The sequence below is a fragment of the Lithobates pipiens genome, unplaced genomic scaffold (assembly GCF_037356315.1).
Source record: "Lithobates pipiens isolate NorthernLeopardFrog02 unplaced genomic scaffold, aLitPip1_a1.2 Scaffold_18, whole genome shotgun sequence".
Classification (NCBI taxonomy): Eukaryota; Metazoa; Chordata; class Amphibia; order Anura; family Ranidae; genus Lithobates; species Lithobates pipiens.
This window is the reverse complement of record NW_027507758.1, coordinates 472,767,429-472,786,659: the sequence shown is the minus strand read 5'-3', so window position 1 is coordinate 472,786,659 and position 19,231 is coordinate 472,767,429. Positions and strand designations below refer to the sequence as shown.

Here is a 19,231-nt window from a genome sequence, read left to right as displayed (position 1 = left end):
CACCAAATGAATGCTGCTTGGAATTACATGCATTAAAAAAACCTGCAGCAATTTATGATTTCATTGTTATCAGGAACACTACACAATTGAGGGCCCCCACATGTACACTGGGTAATGTTTTTGTGCTTGTCAATATCATGTTAAATAAAATAAAATTGCCTTGCTAGCCTATTCAAAAAAGTCCTAGAAATATTAAATTATTAAATTTTTTGTTAAATTTATCTGACCTCTTTACCTCTCCTGGACCTTAACTGGATTACTGTCCAGTAAGCCCTATGCCCTAATTTTGCACTGATGAAATGAAATGCACTGAAGGAAGCTGTTTGCAAAGTCGAATATATGGCAGATGCCATGAAGTGCATAAGTGGTGGGATGATGTTGGCACTACATCATGCTATGCTAGGATCTCAGCTATGGGGAAAGACTGCAAGCACTGAACTTATTCTCTCTGGAGATGAGAAGCTTGAGAGAGGATATGATTGCAATGTACAAATACCATACTGGTGACCCCACAATAGGGATAAAACTTTTCCATGCAAGGGAATTTAAAAAGTCACGCGGCCATTCACTGAAATTAGAAGAGAAGTGGTTTAACCTTAAACTGTGTAGAGCAGCTGGAGGTCCGCTAATTGCATATCCCTGGCGTAGAGGGTTCTTTACTGTAAGAGCGGTAAGGATGTGGAATTCTCTTCCACAAACAGTGGTTTTTGCAGGGAGCATTGGTAATTTCAAAAAACTGTAAAGACCCATAAACACTATCAGATTTTCTGCTGATTTCTGTCTTTAGATTTACCAAAACCATGTAGTGCAAGGGCCTGTCTGATTGGATACAAATTGAAACTCCTAAGGTTTGACCTCATATTATATGGTTTAGGTAAATCTGAATGAAAAATCAGCAGAAAATCTGATAGTTTGTATGGGGCTTTAGATGGGCACCTTAACGACCACAACATACAGAGGTATACAATGTAATATTAACATACAGTAAAAGCACACACACAAGTGGGACTTGATGTCTTTTTTAAACCTCACCAACTACCGTATATACTCGAGTATAAGCCGAGATTTTCAGCCTCTTTTTTGAGGCTGAAAGTGCCCCCCTCGGCTTATACTCGAGTCATCGCTGTCTGCCCGCTCGATCAGCGTGTCGAGCAGACAGACAGCGGCCATTCTATAATTCAAAAGCCGCGCCTCCGGCTCCGCCTTCGCCTGTGATAGGCGGAACACTGAATTTCCCAGCAGCCTGTGTTCCGCCTATCACGGACATCGTATCATCCTCGTACTACGGACGAGGATGATACGATGTCCGTGATAGGCGGAACACAGGCTGCTGGGAAATTCAGTGTTCCGCCTATCACAGGCGAAGGCGGAGGCGCGGCTTTTGAATTTTACAATGGCCGCCGAGGCGCCGACGAAGAGGGCACGGGACGGAGGCAAGGCAAGGCACGGCACGGGACGGGACGGGACGGAGGCAAGGCAAGGCACGACACGGGACGGAGGCAAGGCACGGCACGGGACAGAGGCAAGGAGGCACGGGACGGAGGCTCGGGACACAGGTAGGCTGGACACACACACACACACACACACACACACACACACACACACACACACACACACACACACGGATGGATGGAGACACACACACACACAGGGATGGATGGATACACACACACACACAGGGATGGATGGATGGATGGAGACACACACACACAGGGATGGATGGATGGAGACACACACACACAGGGATGGATGGATGGATGGATGGAGACACACACACACAGGGATGGATGGATGGATGGACACACACACACACAGGGATGGATGGACGGACACACAGGGATGGACGGACACACAGGGATGGACGGACACACAGGGATGGACGGACACACACACAGGGATGGACAGGCATGTCTCACCCTCGGCTTATACACGAGTCAATAAGTTTGCCAGTTTTTTTGGGGGTAAATTGGGGGCCTCGGCTTATATTCGGGTCGGCCTATACTCGAGTATATACGGTATGTAACTATCCTACATAATGGTTATCTTTCATCTGTTCACAATTTTTATAGTCAAATACATTGCACTGCTTTTTGATATGTAATAAAGTGGGGAAATCTTCTATTTTTAGAAAGCTTGTCCTGTTATTATTTTATAGCGAGTCTCTTTTCACCTGTGGCATAGCTGTGAGAGGTGTGGAAGGTTCCACTGTTTCTGTGCCCATCATGTAAAGTGACTTAAGGTCCGTCTGTACACACGATCAGACAGTTGTATGAAAATACAGCTTTTGAAGTGATTGCATGATAATCTGATCGATAGTACACAGCTTCCAAAAGCCGATCATGACAATTTATGCGAAAATATCCGATGGGATACGAGAATTTTTCACGTGCAATACCAGATTGTATGATTTTCTTTGTAAATTTGTCATTCGAAAATACAATACTAATACACTGCAACACATTACATCACTTCTGAATTTTTATTCTGAAGTATGAGAATTTTTGTACTTAGTAACCTATTCATTTTCGATACAAGACTAGCATGAAAAAAACAAAACGGATGATCATTCATCTGATAATCTCATTGTGTGTACCAGGCATTAGTCACAACTGCTCCTACCCTCCTTTTCCTTGGTTTGTTACATCCTTCACATAATACATTTGTATTTCCATATCTTTAAATTCCTTTCCCCAGACCGTTGTCTGCTATTTAATAGATTCAGACAATGAGACAAAGAAATCAGGAGATTAAACACAACACAATTGAACGCTCTCTCTTACAGTCATCTCTATCCCTTCTTACTGTATATTCATTTGTATGCACTTTTTGTGTGTTGTTCCTTGTATTTCAGTGAGTTCTCTGTGTCACATACAGAATGATGGCTTGGCCTCTATCGTTCCTGAAAAACTTTCACTATGTTGGCCTTTCTGATGGGTATATTTCAAGCAGGGCATTGGCTGCCCTCTGTATCCTCACCAAAATAATAACCCCCAGCCTGTCTTTGCCAAGGATACTTCAGCCCCTAGCATGTGATTCTGAAATCAGGCAAAGTCAACTTTAGATTGTATAAGGACCCCCTATATTATTGGACTCTGAATAGAATAAGAATAGGAAACTTTAAATTTGCTGTATGGATAGGGAGCCACAGTTCAGATTTTACATGAGGCCATTAGGTTTTTAATTACATCTGTCTTATATTTAAAGTGGAGGTCCACCCAATTTGATACGTTTTGCTCAATCAAATTGCATAAATGTATTCATTCTTAAACTGAACTTTTTTTTTTTTTTAATCGAGTGTACCTGTGTATTTCTGCTTTTCATCTTAGTTTCTGGTATATCATCCCTGCAGCTATGGGAGGGTATTTTGCGGGTATATACGTAATGTCCTGAGAGCTCATGTCATTGTTCCCAGGAGTTATTGCGGAGGCCCGCCCCAAGTTCTCGCGGGATTTGGAAAGATGAACTTCCTACAACGCCGCCCGTTGTGAGGGCAACCAGGAAGTTTACGGCGCTCCGCGTCGCTACAACTGAGCATGCGTGGGAACGAGCAAGGAATGCTATTAGCTCAGCATCACTGGAACCAGGAAGTTAATGCTTGTGAGCTTCAAATGCCCACAAGCGGCCTTCCACATTTTTTTTAACTTATTCTTTACAACGAAACCGGACATCAGGGGAGATAATTCACCAAAACTGTGAGTGTGCCATTGTCAATATGTGATGGTGTTAATGTTTTGAAAAAAAAAAACATCAGTGGACCTCCGCTTTAATGCGTCTTCATGTGCCCCTTGGCGCCTATCCCACCAGTGAATACATTGGCTTCAGGGTTCCAGTGCAATACATACATCAGGTATATTCAAACCTGAATTGCAAAGAAGACTGTTGTAATGCAGTTACCAGATCAGCAGTGGTGGGTGCAATCAGATCAGTAAGATATAAGTTCCTGTGGATTATTGCACTTTGCTGTTCTCTTTATTTAATAACTCTGTAAATGTCAAATCTGTCATACCTCATCGACTTGAGCCTGAGTTTGAAGCAATTTCCGGTTACTGCTTGGTGGAAGACCTCCTGAGCTTGACCTAATGACAGAAGAACACAATTCACGACTATGAAATTCAATTTACAAACTTTAGACACATCTCAGCAGGACTTTCACACGTGTTGCTCTAAATGGCACAGGTGAAGTTATCTGTAATTTAAAAACATGTTCAAATACGGTTTGCTCATAAAGATTACCTATTTTCAGTGTTAATAATCATATATTGCTTGTATTATACATAAATGTGTATATTATATATTGCAAAATGTAATTTTAAATAGAGGACTTGTAATGAGCCAGTCCACATTCTACAGCAGTGATGGGGAACCTTGGCACCCCAGATGTTTTGGAACTACATTTGCCATGATGCTCCACTACAACGCAGAGTGCTTGAGCATCATGGGAAATGTAGTTCCAAAACATCTGGAGTGCCAAGGTTCGCCATCACTGTTCTACGGTGTTAAGGGCTTCCTTCCCATGTTTGATCATCAAATGGAGCAGCAAAGCACAGTGGTTAGTTCCAGCAGCATTCACCAACAAACTCACATTCAGCCTCCATACTCTGATGGCAGTTTTGTCACTCCTCTCAGGTTCCACACATATAAAACTGGAGATGTCTATCTGTTAAGCTCAGCAGACCTGAAAACGCACATCCTCTGCGTATCTCTGTCACAAACTCCTATAGACCGTATCGTGACACTGCATCAGCAGCAGGGGCTGGCAGTGTGGCCCTGGCCTGGACACCTACCCAGTGCCGGGGACAAGGTCACCTAGAGCCCAGGGCAAACATGCAAAATTACACCACCACTAAAGATGTATGAACATTATGTGTCAGCAAGAACCCCCCCAAAAAATTGAGCACTAACCTGCATGCTTACCCGCTAAGCATAAATCCCCCCTCCTCCCAGTGCAAATCAGCCCCCCCAGCTGAAATCCCCCTACCAGCACAAATCTTTGCCCCCCATCCCCCCAAGACAAAAGCCTCTCCCCAAAAAAAGTCACCCCTCCTAGCACAAATACTTTACCCCTCAAATCTCCCCTCCGAGTACACATCTTCTCCCCCCCACTCCAAAGCCCCCCTCCTAGCACAAATCCACCCCCTAAATTTCCCCTCCTAGCACAAATCCCCCCCTACAAACAAAAATGTCCCCTCCTAGATAGCCCGAGGCAAAGCAACTGCAGGGACGGGCCTGAATGGATATGAAGCCATAATGATTCAAAGGTGGTCCGGTGCCGTCTCATCTAAGGAGAGGCCCAGCAACTGGAGAAGCATCCAGGGGAGGACTCTTCAGGAGAAGGCCATGCGCAAGGCTGGCTTCTCAGAAGGAGCCTGGAGGCTCAATTGAAGGACACTATGTGGATCTTAACACCCTACCGGCTGCTGGGCCTAGTGAGAGGAGGTCTGTCCGGTGGTTGTAATAATCCAGTTGTGGAACAGTAATTCTCTGGATTTCTATTGTGAGAGACTTCCTATTTTTGCAGTTCCAAAAGTACCTGAACTTTCTTCCTAACCCTCTACCCTTCATTAAGAAACTGTGTTATCTTTTAAATAAACATCCAAAAAAGTGGATCCAGTGTCAGTTTTTGCATTTCTTTGGGCCATATGCCATGAGAAATCCTAGACACAGACGAGGTCAAGAAGGTAACGGTAAGCCCAACAAAACCAGCAGCTCCTTCAGGGGTCAGTGCTACACATTATATATATGTATATGTATATATATATATATATATATATATATATATACGGTGGTGTGAAAAAGTGTTTGCCCCCTTCCTCATTTCCTGTTCCTTTGCATGTTTGTCACACTTAAGTGTTTAGGAACATCAAACCAATTTAAACAATAGTCAAGGACAACACAAGTAAACACAAAATGCAATTTGTAAATGAAGGTGTTTATTATTAAAGGTGAAAAAAAATCCAAACCATCATGGCCCTGTGTGAAAAAGTGATTGCCCCCTAAACCTAATAACTGGTTGGGCCACCCTTAGCAGCAACAACTGCAACCAAGCGTTTGCGATAACGTGCAATGAGGCTTTTACAGCGTCCTGGAGGAATTTTGGCCCACTCATCTTTGCAGAATTGTCCTAATTCAGTTACATTAGAGGGTTTTCGAGCATGAACGGCCTTTTTAAGGTCATACCACAACATCTCAATAGGATTCAGGTCAGGACTTTGGCTAGGCCACTCCAAAGTCTTCATTTTGTTTTTCTTCAGCCATTCGGTGGTGGACTTGCTGGTGTGTTTAGGATCATTGTCCTGCTGCAGAACCCAAGTTCGTTTCAGCTTGAGTACACGAACAGATGGTCGGACATTCTCCTTCAGGATCTCTTGGTAGACAGCAGAATTCATAGTTCCTTTTATCACGGCAAGTCTTCCAGGTCCTGAAGCAGCAAAACAGCCCCAGACCATCACACTACCACAACCATATTTTACTGTTGGTATAATGTTCTTTTTATGAAATGCAGTGTTCCTTCTACGCCAGATATACTTGGACACACACCTTCCAAAGAGTTCCACTTTTGTCTCATGGGTCCACAGAATGTTGTCCCAAAAGTCTTGGGGATCATCAAGATGTGTTGTGGAGAAATTGAGACGAGCTTTGATGTTCTTTTTGCTCAGCAGTGGTTTTCTCCTTGGAACTCTGCCATGCAGGCCATTTTTGCCCAGTCTTTTCCTGATGGTGGAGGCATGAACGCTGACCTTAACTGAGGTAAGTGAGGTCTGCAGTTCCTTGGACGTTGTTGTGGGGTCTTTTGTGACCTCTTGGATGAGTCGTCGCTGCGCTCTTGGGGTAATTTTGGGCGGCCGGCCACTCCTGGGAAGGTTCACCACTGTTCCATGTCTTCGCCATTTGTGGATAATGGCTCTCACTGTGGTTCGCTGGATTCCCAAAGCTTTGGAAATGGCTTTATAACCCTTTCCAGACTGATAGATCTCAATTACTTTCTTTCTCAATTGTTCCTGAATTTCTTTGGGTCTCGGCATGATGTGTAGCTTTTAAGGATCTTCAGGTGGACCTAAGGGCCGGTTCACACTGCAGGCGAGGCGAGGCGACTCCGACTTGCCTCGCCGCCACCTGCTGCGACCTCAGCGGCAACTTGCAGATTACTTCTGTATAGAAGTCAATGCAAGTCGCCCCGAGGTCGCCCAAAAGTAGTACAGGAACCTTTTTTCTGAGTCGGAGCGACTCGAGTCGCTCCTCTCAGAACGGTTCCATTGTACAGAACGGGGGCGACTTGCGAGAGCGAGGCGAGGCGAGTCGTGTCGCCTCGCATCGCCCGCTGTGTGAACCGGCTCTTACTGTGTCAAGCAGCTCCTATTTAAGTGATGCCTTGATTGTGAACAGGTGTGGCAATAATCAGGCCTGGGTGTGGCTAGAGAAATTGAACTCAGGTGTGGACAACCACAGTTATAGTATGTTTTAACAAGGGGGGCAATCACTTTTTCACACAGGGCCATGATGGTTTGGATTTTTTTTCACCTTTAATAATAAACACCTTCATTTACAAATTGCATTTTGTGTTTACTTGTGTTGTCCTTGACTATTGTTTAAATTGGTTTGATGTTCCGAAACACTTAAGTGTGACAAACATGCAAAGGAACAGGAAATGAGGAAGGGGGCAAACACTTTTTCACACCACTGTATATATATATATATATATATATATATATATATATATATAAAATGATCTCCTCTGAAAATGCCAGAGAATGAAGCAGTGACATTTTTTCACATCTCCATAAACGGACACCTTTGTTCTTTGTCACTCTCCTCTTATCAGAATGCAGCTGGTCATCACAAAAAATTGTATTTCAAGGGGCTGATGCCAGGTTAAATTCTGGTACTTAACCACTTCCCACCCGGCCAATGCACATATACGGCCGGGTGGGAGCCATCTACTCCTGATAGGACGTTCAGGAACGTCCATCAGAAGGAGCGGGATCGCGCCCGCGCAGCGGCGCGATCCCGATGCGCCCGTGTCACCCGGACACGGCGCATCTCAGATCGGCAGGAGGGCTCTGTGATTGGCCCTCCTGATCACATGACGGCCGTGTCCAATCACGGCCGTCATGTGATGTAAACAAACAGCCGGTTGCTAGGCAATCGGCTCCTCCTCTCCTCACACAGAAGTCATCGCTGAGGAGAGGAGAGCAGATCGCTGCAGCCGGCTGATGATCAGTGAGTATGAGCAGTTTTTTACAGCTTTTTACTCACTGATCAGCAGTCTAGTGTAAACACAAATCACCACACAGTAAACACACCACACAGTATAAACACAATGTCCCCACACATGTCCCCAAAATATACATGTCCCCAAATAATAAAAACACATGTCCCTAATAATAAAAACATGTCCCCCACATATGTCCCACTAAAAATCACATGTCCCAATGATTATCTGCACACATATGTACGTGATCACCTGCACACATATGTACATGATCATTTGCGTACATATGTCCGTGATCACACAAACCAATTATTATACACTTAACTGAATTTTTTTTACCAAAAACATGTAGCAGAATACATTTTGGCTTAAATTTATGACAAAATGTGATTTTATTGGATTTCTTTTAAAATAGAAAAAAGAAAATATTGTTTTTTTTTCCAAATTTCTGCTTTTTTGCGCTTATATCGCAAAAAATAAAAAACGGAGCCGTGAATAAATACCACCAAAATAAAGCTCTATTTGTGCGAACAAAATGATAACAATTTCATTTGAGTACAGTGTAGCATGACCGCGCAATTGTCACTGAAAGCGCTAGAGCGATGAAAGCTGAAAATTGGGCTGGCAAGGAAGGGGGCGAAAGTGCCCTGTATTGAAGTGGTTAAACTGTGTGCAGTGTTAAAAACAATACATGTAAGCAGGGCCGTTCTTACCATTGGGCTTGACTGGGCTCAACCCATGGGCCTCGCCCAATAAGGGGCCCCATGGGTCCCGCCGAGATACATAGCTGAATGTACTCGGCTCTGCTCCGCTCACAGTCATGCCCAGTCCTGCCCTATGATGGACATAACACAGGACTCTGTATCTCAGCGGCGCCATTGGTAAACTTCAAGACTGCAATGACAAGGCGGCAAATGACAAGGCTACACTGACAAGGCTGCAATGACACTGGACAAGACTGCAGATGGACACTGATAGGGCTGCATTGATGGGCATGTAAATGGAAGTTTTTTCCTTAAACTTCCCTCCTAAATTTTTTTTCCTTAAAATTCTCTCCTAAACTTGGGGTGCGTGTTATACGCCAGCGCGTGTTATACGCTGATAAATACAGTAATGTATAGACGGTAGGGCCCGAAAGTGACTCAAGCCCAGGGGCCCCCACCACCCTAAGTCCTGCCCTGCATGTAAGGGTGCATTATTTAATAAAGAGCTGCATTTAAAGTCAATAGAGGAAACACTGTATCTTTCTACCTGTTTACATTGAAAAAAAATATCTGCCTGTTTTTTGTCTTTGAGTGAACACGAGTTTATAACATTTTAAATACTTTACAGTTAACAAAACTTTAAAGCAGATCTCTTTTATTTACAGACATTGATGTTGGTTCTGCATAAACCAATAAAATAAATACTGCGAGAATCCCTGAGAAATAATACCTGCAGTCACCTTAGACACAGTTTATTTACTGCTGTATAAATAGATTCTGGAGGAGGAATCAGAATTGCTGCTTTGTTCTGAGATAAAAGCTGATTAATCTAGACAAGGATGAACTTCACACCCACAATTAGCTGAATTGAACACACTTCATCACACATTCTCTGGGAGGTGATGAGATAAACAAAGCAGGCTTTATATATTTTGTGTTCATTTAAATCCCATTCCATATGCAAAAATGTAGTTGTATAAACCAATGACTAGGAACCTTGCACGTAACTTTGGCTGATGAGAGATGGTGGTGCCCTAGTGAGCTGGCCAGCCAGCTTGTTGGTAGAGAAGGGTCTGTACCATGTACCCAGTACCCCTGAGACCTTGAAGCCGAGGTGTTGAGCCTGGAGGGATAAGGTTGGCAACCACAGGGGATGGGACCCTGTTAGCTATTTGTATCTAGCAAATTGGTGGTTTCCTGATAGATCCTGTAGGCCAGTGGTCATCAACCCTGTCCTCAGGGCCCACTAACAGGCCAGGTTTTATGTATTACCTTGGGGGAGAGGCAGTCTAGAATACTGCAATCACTGAGCAGCAAATGATATCACCTGTGATGTATTTCAGTTATGAGGACAGGGTTGATGACCACTGCTGTAGGCCATAATAATTAGCCAGTCCTTGGGTTTGAGGTCTCCTAAATCCCCAGCAAGATGTTCCTTACTTCCCATAATTTGAGCACTGGTTTGTCAACCACCGGTAGGGGACATTACACACATGTGGCTTTCTCAAATATTCTTTGGAGGAGGACCATCCAGGTCAATGCATTTTAAATATTTGAGCAAGACGCATTTTCTGCTTTATAAAATATACCCCTGTAAGCAGGCTAAAATTCTGGTTAGTGAGATAGCTGCTGCCTCAGCTCGAAGGGAAGCAGCACTTTCTTCTGAGCTTTGCCTCTCTCCCTGTACTGATAATAAAAGGGGGGAGGGCTCTTCCCAGACAGAGTCTGCTGCATGGGAAAGAAAACGCAAACAAACAATCCACAGCATGTAATCTCCAGCTGATTACAGAGAAGAGAGAAGGGGGAGCAATTCCACCTTGAACAGAAAACCTGCCTGTTGTCACATCCACCTTGTAGGGGGATTGCTGGCACCTGCAGTCTGCCCTAAAGATACCAGCCCTGTATACCACCACTATGGACTCTGCCATAGATGGATGCTTGCCTGTGCAGCAAAGCCACAAGCCTGAGTTAAGGCATTAGGGATGCTGGGAAGAGACTGTGCACTTTGTTCAGTTATGTTAAGAGTTTTAAGTAAAACTTTTGAAACTTTGATCTTGCCTGGTCTGAAGTTGCTAAAGGAGTGTATTTATGTAACAGGCACACATAGTCTACAGCATGGGTCAGTAAAGACTTTTGGGGTATGAAGACAGCAGGAGTAATGTGAACCAGAGTAAAGCAAGTGATTACCAAGGGTAACGTAGATTTTAGCAAGCAGCCTATTGTGAAGCGTGTGCCTGTGACAGGTGGGGAAGCCTCTTACAGAGAGGGAGTTGTTTTGGGCAATCTCTCCTGAAGTGGCAAGTCTCCCATAGCAACGGAAGCAGATCTGCACCAAAATTATTTCACTGTAATTTAATGGCCTCCACAGGCACCTCATCTCAATCCAATAAAGCACCTTTAGGATGTAGTGGAACAGGAGATTCGCATCATAGATGTGCAGCCCTCAAATCTGCAGCAACTGCATGATGCTCTCATGTCAGTATGGACCAAAATCTCTGAGGAAGGTTTCCAACACCTTGTTGCATTAATGCCACAAATAATTAGGGTAGTTCTGAAGGCAAAGAGGGGATCCAACCCGGTACTAGCAAGGTGTATCTATTAAATTGGCCAGTATATACAGTGGTGTGAAAAAGTGTTTGCCCCCTTCCTCATTTCCTGTTCCTTTGCATGTTTGTCACACTTAAGTGTTTCGGAACATCAAACCAATTTAAACAATAGTCAAGGACAACACAAGTAAACACAAAATGCAATTTGTAAATGAAGGTGTTTATTATTAAAGGTGAAAAAAAATCCAAACCATCATGGCCCTGTGTGAAAAAGTGATTGCCCCCCTTGTTAAAACATACTATAACTATGGTTGTCCACACCTGAGTTCAATTTCTCTAGCCACACCCAGGCCTGATTATTGCCACACATGTTCACAATCAAGGCATCACTTAAATAGGAGCTGCTTGACACAGTAAGGTCCACCAGAAGATCCTTAAAAGCTACACATCATGCCGAGACCCAAAGAAATTCAGGAACAATTGAGAAAGAAAGTAATTGAGATCTATCAGTCTGGAAAGGGTTATAAAGCCATTTCCAAAGCTTTGGGAATCCAGCGAGCCACAGTGAGAGCCATTATCCACAAATGGCGAAGACATGGAACATTGGTGAACCTTCCCAGGAGTGGCCGGCCGCCCAAAATTACCCCAAGAGCGCAGCGACGACTCATCCAAGAGGTCACAAAAGACCCCACAACAACGTCCAAGGAACTGCAGGCCTCACTTGCCCCAGTTAAGGTCAGCGTTCATGCCTCCACCATCAGGAAAAGACTGGGCAAAAATGGCCTGCATGGCAGAGTTCCAAGGAGAAAACCACTGCTGAGCAAAAAGAACATCAAAGCTCGTCTCAATTTCTCCACAACACATCTTGATGATCCCCAAGACTTTTGGGACAACATTCTGTGGACCGATGAGACAAAAGTGGAACTCTTTGGAAGGTGTGTGTCCAAGTATATCTGGCGTAGAAGGAACACTGCATTTCATAAAAAGAACATTATACCAACAGTAAAATATGGTGGTGGTAGTGTGATGGTCTGGGGCTGTTTTGCTGCTTCAGGACCTGGAAGACTTGCCGTGATAAAAGGAACTATGAATTCTGCTGTCTACCAAGAGATCCTGAAGGAGAATGTCCGACCATCTGTTCGTGTACTCAAGCTGAAACGAACTTGGGTTCTGCAGCAGGACAATGATCCTAAACACACCAGCAAGTCCACCACCGAATGGCTGAAGAAAAACAAAATGAAGACTTTGGAGTGGCCTAGCCAAAGTCCTGACCTGAATCCTATTGAGATGTTGTGGTATGACCTTAAAAAGGCCGTTCATGCTCGAAAACCCTCTAATGTAACTGAATTAGGACAATTCTGCAAAGATGAGTGGGCCAAAATTCCTCCAGGACGCTGTAAAAGCCTCATTGCACGTTATCGCAAACGCTTGGTTGCAGTTGTTGCTGCTAAGGGTGGCCCAACCAGTTATTAGGTTTAGGGGGCAATCACTTTTTCACACAGGACCATGATGGTTTGGATTTTTTTTCACCTTTAATAATAAACACCTTCATTTACAAATTGCATTTTGTGTTTACTTGTGTTGTCCTTGACTATTGTTTAAATTGGTTTGATGTTCCGAAACACTTAAGTGTGACAAACATGCAAAGGAACAGGAAATGAGGAAGGGGGCAAACACTTTTTCACACCACTGTATATACATATACATACGCACACACACTATATTGCCAAAATATTGGGACACCTGCCTTTTCACGCACATGAACTTTAATGGCATCCTAGTCTTAGTCCGTAGGGTTTAGTATTGGCCCACCATTTGCAGCTATAAAAGCTTCAACTCTTCTGGGAAGGCTGTCCACCATGTTTAGGGGTGTGTCTATGGGGAGGTCTGGCTTGCAGTCTCCACCCTAATTCATCCTAAAGGTGTTCTATCGGGTTGGGATCGGGACTCTGTGCAGGCCAGTCAAGTTCCTCCACCCTAAACTCGCTCATCCACACTATATTGCTAAAAGTATTGGGCCACCCCTCCAAATCATTTGGTGGAGGGGGGATTATGGTGTGGGATTGTTTTTCAGGGGTTGGGCTTGGTCCCTTGAAGATGTCAGCATATAAAGACAGTTTGGTCAATTTCATGCTCCCAACTTTGTGGAAACAGTTTGGGGGTGGCCCCTTCCTTTTTCAACATGACTGCACACCAGTGCACAAAGTAAGGTCCATATAGACATGGATGAGTGAGCTTGGGGTGGAGGAACTTGACTGGCCTGCACAGAATCCTGACCTCAACCCAATAGAATACCTTTGGGATGAATTAGGGTGGAGACTGCGAGCCAGGCCTTCTCATCCAACATCAATGCCTGACCTCACAAATGCGCTTCTGGAAGAATGGTCAAACATTCCCAAAGACACACTCCTAAACCTTGTGGACAGCCTTCCCAGAAGAGTAGAAGCTGTTATAGCTGCAAAGGGTGGATCAACTCAATGTTGAACCCTATGGACTAAGACTGGGATGTCATTAAAGTTCATGTGCGTGTAAAGGCATCCCTATACTTTTGGTAATATAGTGCATATATTGTAAGATTGGGGTGATCAGCATGATATGAGTGTGTCTGAAAATAAGGGAATACTTCATGAACAAGACAATGAAGAAAAATGCAATCAGAGAGATATATAAGCAGAAAAAGTTACATATATACCACAACAAAGTGTTACATTGTATACAAGTTAAAGGGTATGAATGTCAGTACTGACCACAGAGTATTACTGGGGAGCATGATGGGATCATCGGCACCTGGCTGTCCCTGACGGTCTTTTCATTGTTTTTAACGCAACATTCAATTGGATGCAGGAAATTATCATGCTCGCCAGCAATACTCTATGGTCAGTACTGACGTTCGTACCCTTTAACTTGTATACAATGTAACACTTTGTTGTGGTATATATGTACCTTTTTCTGCTTATATATATATCTCTCTATGATTGCATTTTTCTTCATTGTCTTGTTCATGAAGTATTCCCTTATTTGCAGACACACTCATATCGTGCTGTTTACAATCAGTACCCCTGAAGAAGAGGGGATTACTCGAAACGCGTTGGATCCTTTTTCCCGTACATGTAGCTTACATGTTCTGTGGCATTTATGATTTTTTCTTATTGTATTGCATTCCCGTTATGTATACTGCATCCCATGTACTGTTGTTTGTATATTCATGTTAATGTATGTTTCACATCTGTATCATTCACAGAATTTTTCTTTATATGGTTTACTCCAAATAAATTCACATACGCATTAATACCCCAAGTAGCCTTTTTGCCATTTAAAGTCCCAATAAGTGGAACACTTTTCTGGTTACCCATTTAACAGGGATGCAGGAGAATTCTTCTTTGCGGACCCACTGGACACCACCCCTTTTCTAACAAAATACACTAGAACACCACGCAGGGGGTTCCACCATTACTGTAACTTGCAAAATCAGCATTATTCAGCCTCCTGGCTTACTCTCTTGCCACACGGCTGTTTCAGGACTCAAACGGAGGCCTTAGGCCTGCTCCTCAGACCAAAAGACTTCTTTAGAGTCAAGCTCTCTCATAGGTTACTCACGAGCAGCACTTTGCTGCTTTGTCACAGACTAAGACCCCTTTCACACTGGGGCGCTTTGCAGGCGCTACAGCTCTAAAAATAGCACCTGCAAAGCGCCCTGAAAGATATATATATATACACACATACATACATACACACACACACAAATGCACCAGGGTAATTAATCTTTTACACAGGTCTTGTAATGTATGTTGTTGGTATTACATATGGAAGGACATGTGAAATCTACTGTAAGATAACTTGCTTCATCTTCTCTGCCTTCCTTCAAACACATTTTGCTGTAGGTGTAATCAGCACGCTGAAAATATCTCTTGTTAACTCTAACTGTGATGTCAGCCTCTGTAGGGGGGTTTGTGTGAAAATCCCAATTAACAGATACTCATGTGACCAGAAAGAATGTTTAGTAAGACGGAGCAAAATATTTCCTATACAGATCGTCCCAAAGTGACCAAGTAATTATTTGTAAATTTGTACATTAGGGTCCAGCTTTAAGCCCAGTCCTGCAAGGTCATGATGCCATGGAGTGGATTTACAAAAAAGCAAATAAACTGTGGCATCGCTTCCCCCAGAACTTTGTGAATGTGGTGACACTGCTAAATTCCATCATCCAATCGTGTGCAAGTAAAAATGCTGTTGTTTTTTTTCCTTGCTCCTTATTGGGTATTCTTTACAAAGTGAATCTTTACCACTATTACATTTACTAAGGACAAGTAGTGCAACTGCATTTGCAAAGTGCACAGTCTATTTGACTTGCGTAAAACCACCCCAGTGTGTTTTTATTTTATTTCTTACTTCTCAGCTATAGTAGAATCTGGATTATTCATCTGTGAAGGAACCCAAGATGTTGCCTTCTCCCCTATGTAACAATCTTTCCATTGGCCTACCATTTTTGGCAAGATGCAGTTTAAACATTTAATTATACTTTCTTAACTCTGACTGCCCATTTATACCTCCTCCTCTGTCTTTAGGTAAACACAATCAAAAAAATAAATCCACCTTAAAATTTTCCACTTCATTTTATTTTGAGCAACGCTCTCTAGATGTTTCTTGCGCTGCTCCATTTCTCTGGAGCTCTCTTCCACAATACACCAAATGTCCCACAAGGTTCCAAGGGTGTAAAAAGTACCATATTTATTGGCGTATAACACGCACTTTTTTCCCCCTAAAATCAGGGGGAAATCGGGGAAGCGTGTTTATACGCCGATCCCCCGCGCTTCCTAACCTTTTCTGCCGCTCTCGGCGGCTTTCAGGTATTTTCGGCCGTTCTCGGGTATATTCGGCCGTTCTTGGCTATTTTCGGCCATTCTCGACTATTTTTGGCCACATCCGGCTGTTCTCGGTGGCTGTTGGAAAGAACGGCCGAGTGTGGCCGAAAATAGGCGAGAAGGGCTGAAAATAGCCGAGAACGGCCAAGTGCGGCCGAAAATACCTGAAAGCCGACGAGAACGAGCGCCACCGAGATACACAGGACACCCGCTCTGTATCTTGGTGGTGCCATTTTTAAAATGGCAAGGAGACAAGCCTGCAGTGGAAGGCTGCAATGCAAGGCTGCAAAGCAATGCAAGGCTGCAAATGACACTGACAAGGCTGCAGTGCAAGGCTGCAAATGACACTGACAAGGCTGCATTGATGGGCATTTAAATGTAAGTTTTTTTCCTTAAACTTCCCTCCTAAAAGTTTTCTTCTTTTAAATTCCCTCCTAAACTTGGGGTGCGTGTTATATGCCGGCGCGTGTGATATACACCAATAAATACGGTATTTACCAAACTCACAATTGTTTTCACATCACCTAAACTACATTAACATCTCCCACCACATTTACTGCGACCAGATCCTCTTACATTTTTGTATACATTTTTTTGGTTGCATTCTTGTCCCATTCCAACTGTTACCTGTTTGAATAATAAGGGTCTGTTGGGGGCTCCTCTGTACAGGGAAAGATGTAAATGGTTTCATGTACATTTCAAATCAATATGTGACGTTGTACTTTATACATAATAAATATAAAGAAAAAAATGATAAATACCAATGCATCTCATCATTTTATATAACTCTGCTGAAAGTGTAAGCTCTGTATATGTGGTTCTGGTTCTGGGAACATCTGCAGTGATGTGGATTCTCCGTGCAGGAATATATAGTGACATGTTAACCCCTGGGTACATACAATGTTTACAGAGTATTTTAACACTGTGCATATGGATAAAAAGAACAATGACAGATAATGAGTGTATAGACAGAGAAAACAATTATAGGACACTACTACTGAACGTATGAATTCTAGATGCTGTAACTGGTGAATCAGTATTTAGCGGTGAGGAGAGAACAGTAATATGAGTGTCAGCACTGAGTACATGAATAGTGGCAAAAAAGATGGATTATTAACCCTGTATGTATGAGAAATAGGTCAGCATTTAAATGAGGAGCACTGTGCAGTAAGAATAGAGTTCAGCATTGAAAGTATGACGCACAGTGCAATGTAAAAGAGGAGCATTGTGCAGAATGGAGAGAGAGTTCAGCACAGAGTGAGGAGCACTGTGTGATATAGAGAGTGTTAAGCACTAGAAGTGTAGGGCACCATGTAGTTTAGAGAGGGTTCAGCACTAGAAGTGTGGGGCACCATGCAGTTTAGAGAGGGTTCAGCACTAGAAGTGTAGGGCACCACGTAGTTTAGAGAGGGTTCAGCACTAGAAGTGTGGGGCACCATGTAGTTTAGAGAGGGTTCAGCACTAGAAGTGTGGGGCACCATGCAGTTTAGAGAGGGTTCAGCACTAGAAGTGTGGGGCACCACGTAGTTTAGAGAGGGTTCAGCACTAGAAGTGTGGGGCACCATGCAGTTTAGAGAGGGTTCAGCACTAGAAGTGTGGGGTACCATGCAGTTTAGAGAGGGTTCAGCACTAGAAGTGTAGGGCACCATGTAGTTTAGAGAGGGTTCAGCACTAGAAGTGTGGGGCACCATGCAGTTTAGAGAGGGTTCAGCACTAGAAGTGTAGGGCACCATGCAGTTTAGAGAGGGTTCAGCACTAGAAGTGTGGGGCACCATGCAGTTTAGAGAGGGTTCAGCACTAGAAGTGTAGGGCACCATGTAGTTTAGAGAGGGTTCAGCACTAGAAGTGTGGGGCACCATGCAGTTTAGAGAGGGTTCAGCACTAGAAGTGTAGGGCACCATGCAGTTTAGAGAGGGTTCAGCACTAGAAGTGTAGGGCACCATGCAGTTTAGAGAGGGTTCAGCACTAGAAGTGTAGGGCACCATACAGTTTAGAGAGGGTTCAGCACTAGAAGTGTAGGGCACCATGCAGTTTAGAGAGGGTTCAGCACTAGAAGTGTAGGGCACCATGCAGTTTAGAGAGGGTTCAGCACTAGAAGTGTAGGGCACCATGCAGTTTAGAGAGGGTTCAGCACTAGAAGTGTAGGGCACCATGCAGTTTAGAGAGGGTTCAGCACTAGAAGTGTAGGGCACCATGCAGTTTAGAGAGGGTTCAGCACTAGAAGTGTAGGGCACCATGCAGTTTAGAGAGGGTTCAGCACTAGAAGTGTAGGGCACCATGCAGCTTAGAGAGGGTACAGCACTGAGAGTGTGGACAGCTCCTAGTGTTCTACTTACATGGTAGGGATTCTAGGCAGATCTCGGCTCTCGTCTCCTGCAGAACACAGATCTGTGGATGGTGTCTGTAGCTCCAGCTCAGAGTGTGTTACAGATGGAGAAAAGGGCGTAGACGGATCTTCATTAACACATTTCTAGGTATAGACAGAACAGTAGGCTTATGAAGTGGCAGCTTAATTCACACAAGCAGAATGTGAAGTTACACATTTTTTTTTAGGAGTGAAACATCACATTTTAATGACATCCTGGATCTAGGATTGGTTTCCCCAAGCAACAGGGAAATTGAAAGGTTAGTAAAACACAAACCATGACTTGGCCTATAAGAAGGCTGTTTACTATTAATCAGTGATAAATGTTGGGCAAGGATGTGGCTATAGTCACAGATGTATGATTTATCCAGGCAATAAGGCTAGTAAAAAAAACAGTAGGGTGAATGCTCTGTACAGTCGGATCACAAATCCCCAGCATATTGTGATAAAAACAGTGTGCACGTGGTTTCAGTTATTTTAATGCGAACCTGCAGGTCAATATCAGCCAGGATCTATTGTAGTACAAATGAGTTGGCAAGGAGCTG

At 43.7% G+C, this 19,231-nt stretch overlaps 1 protein-coding gene across 1 annotated transcript in view; it reads right to left on the bottom strand.

Moving 5' to 3' along the window:
* LOC143988626 (vesicle-associated membrane protein 1-like) overlaps positions 1-18,810 on the bottom strand; it is a 77,962-nt gene extending 59,152 nt beyond the window's left edge. Inside the window, exons 1-2 of the mRNA XM_077488325.1 lie at positions 18,658-18,810; positions 4,007-4,076 (exon numbers count right to left, since the gene is read on the bottom strand). Of these exons, the coding sequence (XP_077344451.1) occupies positions 4,007-4,076; positions 18,658-18,659 (72 nt within the window). The 5' untranslated portion in view covers positions 18,660-18,810. The remainder of the gene's footprint in view (positions 1-4,006; positions 4,077-18,657) is intronic.
* Between the last annotated feature and the right edge of the window lie 421 nt (positions 18,811-19,231).